At 35.9% G+C, this 18,005-nt stretch overlaps 1 protein-coding gene across 2 annotated transcripts in view; it reads right to left on the bottom strand.

Moving 5' to 3' along the window:
- edil3 (EGF-like repeats and discoidin I-like domains 3) overlaps positions 1–18,005 on the bottom strand; it is a 146,270-nt gene that overhangs the window by 24,740 nt on the left and 103,525 nt on the right. For both annotated transcript variants that reach the window (XM_015374451.1, XM_015374452.1), the window contains exons 6-8: positions 16,393–16,548; positions 15,536–15,680; positions 14,207–14,391 (exon numbers count right to left, since the gene is read on the bottom strand). In XM_015374451.1, the coding sequence (XP_015229937.1) occupies positions 14,207–14,391; positions 15,536–15,680; positions 16,393–16,548 (486 nt within the window). The remainder of the gene's footprint in view (positions 1–14,206; positions 14,392–15,535; positions 15,681–16,392; positions 16,549–18,005) is intronic.

The following is an 18,005-nucleotide window of genomic DNA, read 5'->3' on the forward strand; positions in this document are numbered from 1 at the left end:
CTGATCAATCTTGTGGTACTGCTACAGAATCATGGATCAATCATGCCAAAATAAATAGAAAAAGCGCTACCATTGTTGCTGATAGGAGTTCCCTAGACACAAGGCAGAGGATGATGGGAGGAGGGGGTTATGGTGTCTAAGGATAACAGTGTTTGTTGAATAATGAACACAAAAGGCTTGCATTGTACTGATTCTGGGCCGATACACAGAAGGGTTCAGAGGGAGGGAAGGAAAACTAAAACCAACCATTTGGAACAGAGAAGCAGATGGACTTACCATCCTTTTTGAAACTTCATTTGGATGCTAATTGAATCAGCATGCTAGCTGCAGGGAAATCGAATAAAATGAAGAAAAGAAAAAAGGCATATTGGGCAGGATTAAAATCAGACTCTGACAATAATTCCCTAATGAAATTTAGAACAGGCACTATTTCAAATGTGTGCAGATTCTTTCTAAGATCCTTCCTAAACTGTTGGTTAATGTTCTTAAGCTAATTGAATGAGCAGCCATGATGGGGGAGGCATCTCAAACCAACAGTTCCACATTATTTAGGTCCGAATGGGTTTTGTATTAGGTTAATTTTAGGCCCATCTGACATTACTCTCCAAATACATCCTGAATGATATTTCACAAAAAGTAGTGAACACACACACACACACTAATAAAACTTTGCCAAGTCTCAAAGTTTGTTTCCTGTTAATCTGCTGCAAACAAAATTGTGGCTCTCCAATACTAGGTCGCACATCTGCGAAGGCAAGACTTGGCAAAGAGGGCCCAAGTCCTATTCATCAATATACTAGTTTCAAAGAGTTACATCAGCAGATATTGTCAAAGGTGACAGAAAATAATTATAACAATTAAATTATGAATTAATTGATGATAAATTATACACATATTTGTATTTCTATATTAACAAATAACCTGTATATATTACAGCAAGATAAGCATTTTTTATGTTGTCAATTAATAAAAAATTAGAATAGGACAGCGGTACCATCCTATTCAATAATTGAGAAAATGCATTCCAGTGAAATTCATTTATAAGATTAAAAGAATCTTTAGAAAATTTAATAACCTTTATTTAGGCATAAAAAAAACTTTACGCAGCCCCCTATTCTGTTTGAAATTCTGTTTAAAATAGTTTTCTTTAAAGATCAGCAGTAACAGTATCATTCTAAATGTTACGTTTTTATTTGGTGTAATTTGAAGAAATCCTCACCATTTAAAGAAATAGAGCGCTGAAGACATCAGTCTAACCAATCCCTTAAATGTGCTGCCGATATTTTTGGGCCAATTCTTAGAGAAACTATTGTCCCCCCCCCCCTCCACTGACACAATAAAAAGACATTATGATGATAAATATTACAGAAGTCTCAAACATTAAAACTCAGAATGCTCAGGGAGAACATGCAAAAAGACCCCAGGCCTGGAATTGAACCCAGAACCTTCTTGCTGCAAGCAGCAGTGTTACCCACTGAGCCACTGAGGTAGCAAGCATCAGGCGGCCAAGCGAGCCGCTGCCTGGCAAAGCCAAAAATAAGGGGCTGGGAAGAGTTTGGAGAGGCAATGGAGAAAGACTATAAGTTGACCTTCAAGTTATTTTGGCAAACTGTCCAGCGCCTCCAAGGAGGGAAGCAATGCTTTTCTAACCCTGAAAAAACAGTTAACTGAACATCTGCCTTCTTTCAAGTATTGCTTGTATAACTTGGCTCAAAGCATGAGGATTCGTGGAATTTTAGGAAATGTAACTGACCAAATAGGGTATATTCTACCTTAAAGCTAACATAACCTTGCATTTGTTGCCATAAATAATTACTGTAGTGATAAGACAACAGACATAGTGACAGACTATCTCAGAACTGCAGAAGACTGATCATGTTGGTTAATCTTGGATTTTACCCATCTGATATTATGCATTTACTGTACACACCCTGAGGAGGACAAGATTATTCTGTCACTGTCACCCTGCTGACTTGCTCTGCCAGGGTGATATCTGCTACAGCAGACGAACAGAAAGCTTGATGTTATCGAGCTTTGTGTCATGAATTAAACATGAGCTGTTGGCATTACTGAGCAGGTTTTGACTTTAATTCCTCTCTCTAATGTGTTCTTACTTGTTAAGCTGAATTAAAACTTTACCTAATGTCTCATTATGTAAAAAAAAAAAGTGTTTTTTGATAAATTGGTTTTAGGGATCAGTCAAAGCTTCAACTAAACAAGAATATGAATTAAAACTTTACCTAATGTCTCATTATGTTAAAAAAAGTGTTTTTGATAAATGGGTTTTAAGAATCAGTCAAAGCTTCAACTAAACAAGAATATGTTAAAATTAATTATAATCAGTATTCCTATAACAATTCCTATAACAATAACAATAATAAATAAAAAAATGATTATTAAGCCAGGTTACTAGTATCTACTAAGTAATATCTCAACAACGAATAGAAAAATTAATTGTTTGACAATGAATTAATGAAATTCAATACTGAAAGAATAGGCCATTTGTAACCATCAAAATCACTGTACTCTATTACCTCCCTTTATTTATTCCAAAGGACTGTGATCTTTTGCATTATATTTCTCACAACATTTCAGGAAAATCTTGTTAGACAGCCCTTAAACAATATAGCAGTTATAAAGGCTTCCTAAGGCCCTTTTCTAGTCACAGTTCTGAACATCCCGATACCAGACAGAGCTAGTTCTTCTTCCTTTGAATAACAAATAACTGGATTTTTGACTTGAAGCCTAAATCCAGCCTTCTATGATACTGAGCAAAGATCTCAGAAAGAATTATTTCAGAGAGACATTCTTTTTTCCATAGGGACAATTGTATCAGCTGTTTTATTAAGGTTTTCAGACATGAAAACGAGTGAAGGGTGAAAAAGGTGAGAAGGATTAAACCCTTGAAAAACTAAAACTAAACTGTTTACACACAGTTTTTAAGGAAGACGCAAGTGCAGAGACAGCCGAGCACAGAGCTGGTGTTAATGGGCCTTTGAGACAGGACGTAACGGAACGCGCACACTGCTGTGCTTCTAAACTTATCAATAGCTTGGGATGAACAAGGACGGTGAGTACGATGAGAGCACGAGGAGAGTTTAGCACGTCCCAGATATGAATTGAGTGAACGTGTATGAGATTGGAATGCACACTAGTCTCACTTTCTAGTCAGACTGGCAACTATATATGCGCTGCATTTGGTGCCATAAAAAAAATGGAATATTACAACTGGCAGCAGTTCCCCACACTTCCAAGTACTGGATACCGCTTCTGACTCTTTTAGCTGTAATCAGTAACAGATATGTTACTGTGACCTCTGTATATAATTTAGGTATCTAGTGTAGCCATTTAAAAATGTTATTTTTACTAAGTCATCATTTCCTTAAAGCCTCTCAAGCCAGTCCCTTCAACATCCACCCCATTCCAAGCATCAAAATCTCTGAGTATGACTCAGCTGTCTGCTCTACGGTCAACTCAAAATTCCAACTCTGGTCTACGCAAGTCAAAGTTGCAGCACTGGCGCTAATATTTCAATGATTTAACTCTGGTACAGTGATTCAAAATGTGAAAGTCCAGGGCTCGATGTTAACCATTGCTCGATCGCCCGGAGCAAGTAGTTTTTATTGTCGGGAGAGTACAAATTTCAGTGCATTTGCCCGCCGGGCAAGTGCAATGATCGCAAAAAAAAAAAAGCACTCAAAACAACTTTAAAATCACCGACATTCGCAGAAAACGACCCACAAGCGTTGCCGGCGCCATCTTTGTTGTTTTGTACACATTCTCGCGTGATTTGAAAAAGCCACATGATTTTCCGCTAGATGGCGTGACTCAGCTCTTGGGGAGAGAATTCTGCAGAGCACCAGCTGAATGATTAATTTAATCTATACTATAATACACACTAGATTACAAATGATCAGTCAGGGATTAGGAAAATAATAATAATAACTGTATGCGCACAGTGTAAATATTTCTATCATATGGCAGTCTTCTGTACAGTGGTCATACATTAAAAAATGTTCATAAAAGTTTTTTCTCATAGACATTGGAGTGATGCATTTAAATGTTATAGAGCTAAACATGTTAAATTGGTGAGTAGTAGTAGTGTAAGTTTATAACCTATCAAGTTTTTTTTGGATTTTTAACATTACAATTTATATTTTTCCAAGCACAAAACAGTTTAAAGCAAAGTTTAGTTTGAAAAGAATGTGCAGGAAGGATTCAAAAGCATGTTAACACGGTAATGTAGGATGGGGTTCATTATCTGACGCATGCATATACACACCAGGAACCTGTAAACTTACTGAATTACAAAAAAAAACATTTAAAAAACAAACATGTTTCATTGATATATATACAAAAATGAATATTAGGAACTATATTTATCAAACATTATACTGGGCAAGTAAAAATTGTTTCTGGGCAAATGAAATGTGAAAGCCACTTGCCCGACGTCTATAAAAGGTGAGTGATCATATGTGCGTCTTACGGTTAACTTATGATTTTGTCTGTCTTTCTCATTAAGGTAAAACACAGTGCCTAAAATTGTTGAACAATAATACGTATACTCTTTACTTGTCTAAAGTCTCCGATCTTTTCTCATCACATTTAAAGAGCAGTAAGCAGCTTGCAGAGACCTGTAATCAATCTGTAGCTAAGAGTTATGCTGAAGGACCAAGACTGGCAGTCACTGGGGATAGGACCACATACTTCAAACTTTTTTAGAATGAAAGTGTTCTGGTTTTTACTACTGAGCTACCACTCTTCTCCATGTAATTCCTGTTCTATTTTAAAATTTTACATTTTACATGTTCTATTTTAAAAGATGTTATCAACCTTCAAGCATGGCTTCACGTTTGTTTTATGGTTAAATGTAAGCCAATAAAACACAGGATAAGTTCAAAGACCAAACATACAAAGTAAAACAAACATTCGCATGCACATGATTTTTTTGTTTGAGCTTCCTGTTTTTGTAGTCACACGTTTTTGAAGCTTTTCCTCGCACCACAGTTTGCAGTTACATCTGTGGATTGTCACTTTCTATGCTACCTTTGCAGACTCCATTACTTTCTACACACTGAGCTGCCATGATATACCATTAATCTCGCCAATGGCCATTTAGTTAATAACACACTGTTCGCATCAGATACAGACCCTGTTCAGAACTGCTCTCAAGCAGGCCAAAAAACATGAAGCACCAGGCCAGGGAATGATTGGAAAAAGGGCTGACAGGAATGAAACCAGCAGAAGTGGAAATAGTTGAGAAGGGGAATTCTGTCCCTCAATTTTCAAAATAGCAGACAGTATATTTCAGCTTTTCCTACTGTCTGGTGAACAGTAACCCTACAGTTTATGGTATAGGTAGGTTTTTAAATATTTATCCAGAGAGAAGAAAAAATATGTTATTTCATCTAAGTACTATCAGAAAAAATGTAAGTCAATAAAAAGTAACATGATTTCTGACTTTGCTTTGAAACATTCTTCACTCAAACCCCTTTGGTTTATTTACAGTTCAACACACAAGAGCAATAGCATTGCTAAGGGGAACTGATACGGCAACTACTAAAATGTGGAGGACACAAACAACAGATTGTGGAGAGGCAGAAAAAAATAAATTGCGGCTTTATGGATTCCAGTAAATGTGTTGAATATAGACAATAATAGAGGAAACATTGAAATGGAAAACTATACTAACAGTGTAGCCATGTTGTAATTCATATCTAAGCTGAAACAGCAGCTTAGATATGTCAATTGATTTCAAAATGTAATAAAATAGAATAGAACAGAATAGAAAATCCTTTTATTGTCCCAGATTGGTGAAATTCTGGTGTTTACAGCAGCAAAAAGGTTATAAAAGAAAATGGTCAAATAAATATGGACCTCAGAAAATGTATAAGAATAACATAATAGTGAGTATTTAAAAGATATAATATAAATATTTACACTATTTCCTTTGAAAGTCATCTGAGAAACCCAAAAAGGGTGCTCAGAGGCATAGTCATTGCTTCCCTGGGATTAAACTTCTCTAGAAATTGCTGACTGCACAGAAATGTTTGGCCTATGGCAGCAAATAAATGGCTCCAACCCAGTTCTGTCACACAACTATAGCATGTTCAAAGGTTCTAACTTATGCCATCACAACTTGCAGATTTGTTTTGGATCAGTGCCTCTATGTTCTTTTTTTTATGTCTGATTTTGTCTCCGTGAATCCCTGGACTTGGTAGAAGGCCACTCACACTGAGTCCAGTTCTGCTGGAGGATTCTTCCTGTAAAACAAATTCCTGTAGTTGATGATACAGTGAAAGCCAATGTCTGCTGTTGCTGCATTTTCATCCAGGAGGAATGAGCTGTAAAGTCAATGCAAATAGCATTTTTTCTTAGATAGAAAACTTTTAACCAATCAGATTGTATGACCTGATTGAATTGTCTCGATAAAGTGCCTTGAGGTTATGTGTTGTAAATTGGTGCTTTATACATAAATTGAATTGAATACAGTACCCTGTGAAAAGCAAAGCAATACGCTTTGTCAACCTCTTTAAGAGACTGTCTGCTAGAAAAAATGCTGAATCATCAGTCACAAAACAGACTTAAATAGGTGGCAGGATGTGTGGGGTTTTTAACTTTTGAGCACTTACAATTTAGTCCTAGAACCCCTTCCAAAGAAATTATATGAGCTCAATCATCAAGACTAAAATGGCCAAACACAATAACTCATACACAACTGAAAAGTTTAGCTACCTAGGAGAATGATGGCTGGGTCTTTGATAAACCTGCAAGTTGTTTAAAACATCAGAGCATAAATTAAAGTTTGCGAGCCGACAGAATTGACAGACTCCTTGACAGATGTCGAAGCTTTTTAAAAAGAATGGGGCAAAATTAGGTTGCTTACAATTTAAACCCGTTTTGAGGTTCCCATGACCAAGATGACTGATAACTTAAACAAGGATGTTGAATCATCAGGCTTTGGCATAATAATGAAGGTCTGTCATATTTTGATATTTAAGAAAAGTCCTAAAAGAAGAAAAAGTGTCACCTTAAAATGAATTACTCTTGGTAATTAACCTATATACAACAGTATGTAATGGTTTCATATTTTAATTGAATTGCTGAGCTGATTACATTATTGAGGCACACCTGTCTAAAGGGCATACAAAAGAGTCCTTGATACTATTAGATTAAACTCTTATGGATATTACACAGGAAGAAGACTTATTAACTATTATAAAAGGTATTGTGAAATGTATATGATGAAACTAGTATTTGAATTAAATCAAGAGCAGGAGCTTGAGGAACACTTCACTGAAATCCTATAGATGGGTCACTTTGTTCTGTCTATTTATTTCCCTTCCCTTTCGCTGTTTATAATCCCCTACTGTGCTTTCTTCTTTTACCCCTTTGCCTGCAGAGAGTCAATTCGAACCCCCAGTGTATTTACCTTGTAAACTGCTGTTTTATTTCTTCCAGCATCCTCCTAAGAAGACCTCCAAACATGTTGATGATGCTCTGATCATGTGTGTTTGGCAAATATTGGCCGATATTTGCAAATTTTTTCACAGTCAGTTGGATTTCTTGATCTCACAGATTAAACTGTTAAAACAATATTTGCAAATATCATTCAAACAGTTATAAACATCAATATTTACTCAGGCAGGTAGTAAATAATGATTATTAAATGAATATAGGTCTCATAAAGATATAATCCCCATTTGATGAACCGTTTGGACAGAAGCAGAGCTGAATCCTAATATGGTAGGTAATTAAAGCCATTACCTTGTCAGAAAACTAGCAGACATTGTTTGTCCACACAGTAAAACCCAATAATGCTTTGATACTTTTTACTTCAAATACAAATGTGTGCAGTTTTTCTTTTCTTTAGTAACAGCAAAAATATTGTAATAGACAAATATATATATATATATATATATATATAATAAACACATAATAATTAACTTTCCTGTATAATCTGTATAAACTCTGCATATTTATTTATCTTATAGCCTCTTAGAATTACTCTGCTTATATAAACCATGTATAGTTAATACATACACAGTCTCTGAGCACGTGTAAATACATTTTTATATCCTGTGTAGCACTTCTGGGATTCTGTGGGAAATACTGTTGCTGTATTAACATTCAATCTGCCAGGCCATCCACTGTTGAGTCAAAGTTTTCACACCAACTCTGTTGTCATTGGATGCAGAGGGGATTATCTGTGTGCCACAGCCACGCAAAACACATATTTATCACTTTGGGGAGATAATTGGCTATGAAAACCTCTGAGGCAGGGGATAACTAATGGACCACCAGTGAGAAATTATTATCAAGGCTTGTTTGTAACCTTTGCAGGCTGTAAATAAATCTGACAAGTTGCAAATGACGTGATGCAGTTTGTTTGTTTTTATTTATTTTTTATTTTTTTCCCACAAGGCTAACCAAACAATCCCATGCCTGCAAACCCATTTACATTACCATTTATCCATTTACATAACAGTGTTAGTTATTGGGTTGCAGTGTTGTTGACATAAAAGATGTGCATATATTCTGGGAATTCTAAAATGTCCAAGTCCCTTTTTATCTTTCCCAACACTAAATGAACCCTCATCATTCAGAATTTTGTGAGAGACTGAAGTGTTGCTGTGAATTGGGATTTGCTGTCTGCTGTGTGACTGCTGTGCAGGTGAGTCAGAAGAAGCTTGTTTGCTCACTTGTTCAGAACTGCCACAGGTGATACACATTTTTCTGTGTACTTATATCTTTGTCAAGACCTATTATTGGAAAAAGTGCATCCCCCTCCACCCTACTCTAAAGGTAGCCATTAAAATTGAAAGCTCATGCTGAGCCATGCCTGCAGACAGGGATCTGCACGTAATCCTTGCATAACAGAAGCACCACATGAAAAGGAAGAGGAGCAGCTGGCTGGAGGACACTTAAAGACCTAATGTGACTCTTCAACTTTGTCTTAAACCAATTAGTTGAGATGGATAAAAATCAATATCAAAGTCAAGACAGATTTTATCTTGAACTACCTTTTCATCTAAACTTACCAGTTCATTCACTATTTCAGATGTCATTTTCTGTGTTGCTGCAGAGGATTTCTTGTTTATAACACTTATGTAGATTGTGTCTGATTAGAAGACAAATAACTGTAGAAGAAACTCTGAGGCTCTATAGTGAAGCACCAAGTTGCTGATTCAAAAAAAAGTACTGTACTTCTTTTGCCCTCAGCGTCTTCTGAGAATAAAACAACTCACCAGTGGGCTTAGTTTGAAATTTAATTTTATTCTGTTGCTCTTTTTTCAATAATTCATATAGCATGTATAGAAATTTAGAAATAACAGAAACAATAAAAACATATTCATTATGTATGAAGTTTAAGTGAACACTGACGCCTCTAGTACACAGGTCAATATTGGTAGCCCTTCCTGTGACTCAGTACCCATGAAGTAGGTCTCAGCCTTAAAAAGGCTGGTGAGGCCTGTTTTAAGGAGTTTTTAACAACTTGTCAATACTAGTTCTTAGATGACATGTACCCAAGGCTAAAATTTGTTACCTTATTTACATGTTACTTCTTCCATTGCCTTACTTCTGCTGCATTTGGTCAATCTACTTGTCGTAGTTCTGGGTGTGGCTATATACATTATCCATTAATGTTAAATCACAAGGTCCTATTGCAGTTCAGAAAAATGTGCAGTCAGACTAATGGTGCTTCCAGATCAAATTTGTTCTGGGTGTCCAAAATATTTGAACTCCAAAAGTTGAACATTGGGTCAAATACCAAATACTTAACGCCTTAATTGTTAAAGTGGTCTGTCTTTTCATTGCAATGTAGAAAAGCAGATACTGCAAAGTAAATAGTTGAAGAAGTATACATTATATACAAAGTTTGAATTCCTGGACTTTGTAACATTTCATATTTTTATTTTTATCCACATCATATTATTGAACCACAATGTAAAATTTGAATTATGCTTTTAGGAAAAAAAGGAAAAATGCTTTATTCAGTCAGTTGTAGCCATTTAGTTATGCTGAATAGACTATACAAGCTTTTCCTAGCACAGATGTTTGACTTATCCGCTCTCTAACAGTATTTTACAGCACATTGGGGCCAGTTTTCTTTTCTCTTCACTCTCTAGTTCTCCTTTCACTCCTTTTTGAGTAAGAAAATTGTAAACGTAGTGGTACTCTTGAGAAAAATCTTCAGGTACCTTACCCACCTTTTACTTTCAAACTATCTAATTAAGGGAAAACATTGAACCCTGGTTAAAACCCTATTTCATTTAAAACCTTGCTCCCCCATAAAAAAAAAAACAACAAGAAAAAAAAAAACATCTTTATTCTTCTCTAAGGCATGTGATTAAGCACAAAATTGAATAATACTGGTCTACAAACAACTATAGTGTGCTTGTGTTGACAAAGACAAAGTGCGAAATGTGTAACCATTAGACACATCTCTAACAAATCTCTCTTTGCTCTCTGGACATGTTAAGCCTCATAATTAAGTAATCAGCTCATGGCAGCTGGAGCACTTGGCAGCTCATTCTCATAGAGCCCTGAAAACAACTTGAGAGATTATGTTTTGATTCTCCCCTCTTTGTAAATTTATCTCTTGTCATGTCAAGAAAACCTAAGCTAGGATAATGCATTTAGCACTCTAGTTTCTCTTTTGACTTACAGTGCACAGACACAAAGCAATTCAGATGTATCATCTGCAGATGCAATTTCAATAATTAGACTTGACTAAGAAGTAAATGCGTTCTTTGACTTCTCTGTAAACATTTTAAATTTAGGACCCAATTTCTTCACTACTTGCACAAGTTTCTGTTTCTAACCAGTTACATCCATCAATAAACCTAAATTATATCTTTTAGTCTTTGCATAAACATTCCTCCTGCCTCCACTACATAATGTAACAACCTTCTTGATTAATAGGAATACTTATTTCATCATTAAGGCTGATTAATTCCATTAGTCTTTGACACTTTAAACTATTCAGTGCTAGTGCGGAGTATCAATTACCTACCATGACAACCATTTAAAAGCTGATACCCAATATTGCAGCTGAACAAATGCACATAAGATGATACTTTAATATATAAACCACCCAGTTCAAGCAATTGCTTTACTATACATTTGCAAAAGCACAGTTTGATAAATTACTCTCCATGTCTGTTTGACTCAAGACATCATATATGCCTGTGTGCACAGTCTCTGACTTGGGAAATGGAAGCCATTGATTTTCTTACTGCATCTGTGTAGTATCTCCCCTTTCCTGCCAGCACAACATGTAATATGAGACCGCAAGTTTTCCTTTTTACCTAAAGCAATCAATTACGCTCAGCTGAGATCTATGGCATAGATTGGTCCTGCCTAAGTGCCTTTCTCCCTGAGCCAACATCCTTGCATGTCATCATCCCTGATAAGAGCTTTAAGCATGATAATAATTACAACAAAATGTCTGGATGAACCAAATCCAATTACAGCTGGCAAATCATTGTGACAGCAGAATGTGAAGAGTGTCATAGCTATAGTTTGCTGCACAGGTATCAGTCCAACTTAAACCTTTCCATACTTTGTAGCGTCTTAACCAAAAACTGAATTGTTTTTCATTTAAAATACAAAGTAGAGTGTGCATATAAAGTGTAACAGTTTTACAAAATTAAATCTGAAAGGTTTCACCTTCATATAAATACAGGTCAAGCCTTCTTTAAGAAGTTTAAGCTCTGTCTGACAAAATGGAATGCATCTGAGATTATAACACTTCAACAATTGCTGCAGGTCATCAACTGGGTTTATATCCAGAGCCATTAACTCAAGGATTCTTAAATCTATCCTTTGATCTAAATGAGGGATTTTCATTCATTGACTGTCTGGTTGCTGCAGAAACCATGTCAGGACCCTGAGCGTGTGTGTGTGTACTCCTGTATTGTAGTACCTCATAGGGAGAACGATTCGTTCAACTTTTCCATCAATTTGAAGACCATTTGTAAAAAAAAAAAAACGGAGGACATTTTGCTGGTCCTACCATCCTTTTTTGCAAATAGGTTTACGACCGTGGTGTGAATTGAGTTTAGGAACAAGGTTAGGTATACACTGATAATGACTAGCTTTAATGTTACTGTCGGGATCAGGGCAAAGAATGGGTTGAAACTCGCTAAATATCAAACTTTATGTTACCTTGTAACATAAAGTAGCAAGACAAGAATATATGTGTGTTTAACACACATCAAGAATGTATCCACAGCTTGGTCTTAATGCCAACTTTTAGAACCTCTGGTAAGGTGGCACATACATTATTATTATTATTATTTATTTATTTATTTTAGCTTTGGCGATATTGCAGGTCGCTATGCTTGTTTTAAACAAACTAAATCCAGCATATTTTTAGCCTGGCCTTGCCCAATTGGGTTATTGCAAAGGAATGGGAAACTGGCAGCTCCCAGGCCATGTATGGCCCACTATTTCATTTAAAAGTTAATTTAGGAAAATTAGAAAAAATACATAAAAATGTCTTTGCAGTAATTAAGTAGTTGTAATAATACAGTGAAAAAGAGACATGGCAGGGAGCAGAGAAAACAGGAAATAGAAAACTGGATGGAGGAAATCACATGAATTTTCAGGCAAACTTCTGTGTTCAGTCTGCTTAGAGATGCTATCTGCCAGGAATGATTTTAATATAAGTCACTTCTATAGCACATTGCAAAAGCTAAGTCGAATATGTTATTGAAGCTGCAAGGGCTGCTATTGTAGTTGACTTCATATTGAAACAACAACACAAAAACCACTACCATATAGGACTCTTACACTCAGGGAAAATGAAATCATAGTAAATGGTTCTTATTGTTTGCTTCAAACCTTGTGCCTATATTTACTAAAGAAGAGTGCAATTGCTGTAACTGTATTTGGACAAGCAATATGTTAAGCTACTGCACTGTATGTTGGTTAGATAAACATACATAAAAATATATATTCAAAAATGCAGTTTTATTATATCTAGTTAAGTTTGCGTCCCGATAAAATCCTCTACAAGAGTCAGATAAAGTCACCTCCTTCCTTCAGTGAAGTTGTCCATCCCTGGCTTTAGGGATCTGCCAGGACTGAGTGATTACAGAATTTCTGACCCTCATGGAGTACCCCTGCAATCCATAAGTAGTTACACCCCTTCAGTCGCATGCTGAAGACTTCTGATCAAACTCATTGGGTTACTGTCCGATTGCAATTCTTTGCAGGTTGTCATTTACAGTTGATATGTACTTTGCTATTCCATATTCTATTCAGGCTATCTTCCTTTTTTCTGCTACAGAAAAGCATCCCTGCACCAGGATACTGCAAAGCCCATTTTTCACATTATCCCTGACCTTTCTCTTGTGTTTCTTGGTATTTCTAGGTCCTGTCTGTTCACTAATGTTTTTTTTTTTATGTTCTTAAAGAAACCTCCTTGGTATGCAGAGCAAAGCTAGGATTACAAGGATATATTCAATTACTGTACTTGCTTAAATAGTGGATTCTATTTTTTAATTAAAAAAAATACACTTTTGCAAATCTTTATAAAAAAAAAAAAAAAGATATAAAATACAATGATGTTCATGGTTGTAATTTGACAAAAAAGTTACCAGAAAAAAATCTCAACCTGATCTTTACTTTTTATATATATATATATATATATATAGAAGATCATTCACAAGACAGCCTATTCTCTATCAACAACTTTTAAACTTGGGAGTGAGATGTCGTCTCATACTCTCAAAGAAAAAGGTATTTGTGGCTTTTCTCAGGGAAAACTACATTATATGTTGTTTTATGGGTCACAATTGTTAGGATGATGGACTACTGATATACTGTAGTTTATTATGAGCCCTGCAAGCCTTCAACACGCTCTAATATTGTTAAAAAGAAATATCCACAAATTAACATTCATTTGCATATGTGTATTGTACTTTTCTTAATAGAAACATGTTTTGGCATAATTTACTATAATAAAAACAAATAGGATTAAGAGGTCTAATAAAGGCAGAAAACCTGGATTGCAGCCACAGATGATTATACTGCAACAGAGGCTGAGGGGGTGATGAAAGATAGTCAAATTCATTTGCATGAGATATAAAGCCAGCTTTCTGCAAGAAGTTGACTATCAGGTTATTTTCCAGCTGAAATATGGATTTTTCTCTGAATACAATAAGTAATAGAGGATCAAAATCGGATTATAGTTTACCTGTAGCCACTGCGACTGGTCACTATGTCCAGCTGTCCAGGCATTAACCTTTCCCTGTTTGTCCAAACGAGCTTTTCCAGGCTCCCAAGTGAACATGTCCATGTTGAGTGTTCGGAAAATGCTGGAAGCCGTGACCTGATAATCCTGAACATGGCCTGACTTCATCCCAAGCGGTTCAGAACAACCTTAAAGAAGGAAAGGGTTCAGATTTATTTGTGTGCATTTCATACTTAACAGAGAAGATGTAAAAAGAGCTTTATCAATGCTACCTGCCCCTAGAATAAAAAAAACCTGATTACAGATTAAACCATAAAAAATTATACTAAGTCACCTTTACTACAACAGTCTTTAATTTGGATGCTGTCACTAAATAAAGATAAATCAAATTGAACTAAGGTGTAATTGGAGACGGTCAACTGATTTTAGCAACTTTCTAAATTCTATGAGAAAATAGAAATTCAATCTAAACTAAATGTTTATCAAACTAGCTGCATAGTGGCACAGTTTGTAGTACTGTTGCCTTGCAGCAAGAAGGTTCTGGGTTCGACTCTCTCTGCATGAAATTTTTAATGTTCTCCCCGTGCATGCGTGGGTTCTCTCTGGGTATTCTAGTACCCCTACCACAGTCCAAAAAGGTTCACTTAATTGGCTTTCTTAAATTGTCCTTAGATGCAAATGTGTGTGCATGGGTGTGTTTCTCTCTATATCTCTGTGTTGCCCTGTGACAGACTGATGGCCTGTCCAGAGTGTACCCCGCCTTTCGCCCATAGACTGATAGGCATCGGCCCAACTGTAACGCTGATGGAATAAGTGGGAGAAGATGGATGGTTGGATGGATCGATTTTTCTCAAACTATGCAGTTAAAGGCCTACTCTCTATAGACTGAAATAAAAAAAAGCAGGTTTATTATAACTACCTTAAAATGTCCATGTTATGAAATATACTAGATTACCTGTAAGCAGTGTTTTACAAAACTTAAAGTTAAGAAAGTATGTTTGAAGTGCAGTGAAAGGACTGCTCTTCAAAAAGAAGTCTTGCTAAACAAGTTTAACATAAAATGCCACAGATAGTTTTACTTTTTCAGCACAACCCTGTTTTACTCTCTTACATCAACAGTGTTTTACAGTACATTGAATTATAAATACATAGTGACAAAACAATTTGGTTTCTTTATAGCTTTCTAATTTTTATGACATTTTGAAGAGAAGTTTAAGTCACAAATAGGTCAAAGATAAAAAAAAACAAAAAAAAAACAGCTTAAATACTGGGACCCAACGTTCTGATGGGTGCATCTAAAACATTTTTTTTTGTATAATAAAGACCACATACCTGTCAGCTCACAGCCAAGTAGCTCCATACGTAAGGTGCAGTGCCTCCTGCAAACTTGAGGGTAAACACGTACATATTGGGCTTCAATGGGAGGTGTGAAAGAGTTGGCTGATGGAGCATTGTTATCGACGTTTCCTCTGAAAATCTGTTAAACAGGATAAAACACCCACTGATGAGGGAAGATTGAATGGTGAAAAATATAACTCTGCTATAATATAGCAATCTACCTACTGCACTCTGTAGTGGCTACCCACAGTGAACAAAATGCTGCCATTCTAGGTCAATGAGTGAAAATTAGTGGGAAAAACAACAACTTTCTGCATCATTTGAGCCTGATGATTCATAAAACCAGCAGTGTGTTAAAAATAATGATTTAAATTAGTGCCCCATGAATTCTGCAAGACTTTCTTTTGAGTTACTGAATAAAAATTATATTAACTAAATTATGTTTTTGAGAAGTTAAAGCAGAATCATTTTTTTTTTCAATTTTCCACAAATACAAAAAATAGATTAAATTATGAAACATTCAAGGACAGTTTAAAATAGGTACATCTCATTGAATGAATAAGACAAGGACAGCTGTAGATTTCTGTCAAGAATGACAGAATGCTGTGTGGCCTATTTGGAGGCTCTTCATTCCCAAATAGCGTATAAATTGAATCTAAAAGTCCTGGAAGTGGATAGGGGTAAAGGGCAAATGGATGTGTCCTATATGTTTGAGCTGATTAAAAAGCCATCTCATTATGTCCTCTACCTTGACCTTCAATAGGTATAGTCTTTGTTCTCTGAGTGAACATGTATGAGTATGAACCTTTATCAATATGAGAAATGATAGACAAAAGTGGATGATCTCTTACCATATCCTCATCTTTGCCCTTGACTTTGTATGTTCTCCAGGTTTTGCCATCATCACTGTATGCTACTTTGTATGACTTGACATACTCTGGACTGCCGATTCGTTTGGCGCCTTGGGTAATCAGTCCTGTTACCCTCATTCTCCTTTGAAGGTTTATCTGCAGATTTCAAACAGAGTATAAAAAACGATTCATTCTTTCTTGATTTTCTGGTTTGTATGCATATCAAATGTGTCTCTGTGGTGACAATGTGAGCATGTTTCTGTCAGGGTCATCTATTTTACTCCAAAATCCTGAAATCAAATAAAACAATTAATCAATTCACTAGATCCACATCCAAATATATCTGCAAATTGCAATCAGTGGATACGTTGTGAATGTGAAGCACTTTGGTGAGACAGAGGAGAAAAAAACAGTATCACAGAGAGAGAGAGATGATTAATGGTTGCTGCTGATGCTTTTTTTCAATGCTACTATAGTGAAATTTTAGCCTAAGTGAATAAGGTGTTTTATAAACCTTTAGTTTTGATGAAGTACAGTTCTGTGATATTATACATACGTTTTCTTTTATTATTAATGAAGCATGTTGTCATTTTTTTTAAATGCAAAGAAAGAGGATTAATTAAAATATTCCAACACAGAGCCCAGTACAGGTTAAAAAAGACATGCATCAAAATAAAAGAAAGCAATGGAAATATATAAACTTATTGTAACAGTAATAACAAAACCATGCTTGGTTTAATTGTTAAGGAACTAACAAAAAACTACATATAACACAAGTCAAGAACATGACGTTAGAACAAAATAAACAAAAGAAGAGCCACAAATAGAGTTAGACATTTACATCAGCCAGCTGATATTTTTTACTTATATATGTGTGTTTTCCTTGTATCATTACTGGCAGATATGTGCATAGGTTTAACAGTGCATTCTGAAGCCATGCACATTGCTGTTCCCTTCGCTAGATATTTTCTACAAATCATTTACAAATGTCATTTTGTTGTTGTTGTTATTTGTGTTAATAACTTTTTCATGTGGTGTAACATTTGTTTTCATTGTGTGATCTTCGCCAGGTACTGTAACTAGAGAAAAGAAGGCAATATTGACCTAAAGAATCATATCAGTAATCATTTTACGTAATGTCAAAAATAACAGGTTAAAAACTTGCACCTAGCTAAAACCTACAAAAAAAATATATAAATAAATTAGGCATGAAAAAAAATTTACAAAGACAGTTGTCATGGTCCTGGTCTGATTGTTCCTGTTATCCATTTGTTGTCCTCTGCTGCCCTCTTGTGTCTTCCCTTCCTCTGTTTCTCTGTCCTGCCTTCACCTCTGCCTACTGGTCTCTGCGTTTGGGTCCTCCATACAAACACCGATTCTTGACAGAAGGATCCAGCCAACAACATGGACCCAGCAGAGAACCAGGCATGTGAACTCCTCAGCCCTCCCCATCTACAGGAGTCTGACCTGTGGAGCTTTTTTTATGTGGAGAGAGAAGATTTTTTTTTGTTCCTGCCACCGCCATCAGCTCCAAGCAGACCCCCTCGACGGGGGCTCCAAGCCTCCAAGGCCCCTCAGCGGGCGCTTAAAGCCTCCAAGGCCCCTAAGCGGGG

Source organism: Cyprinodon variegatus, unplaced genomic scaffold, assembly GCF_000732505.1.
Source record: "Cyprinodon variegatus isolate N-32 unplaced genomic scaffold, C_variegatus-1.0 Scaffold103, whole genome shotgun sequence".
NCBI lineage: Eukaryota > Metazoa > Chordata > Actinopteri > Cyprinodontiformes > Cyprinodontidae > Cyprinodon > Cyprinodon variegatus.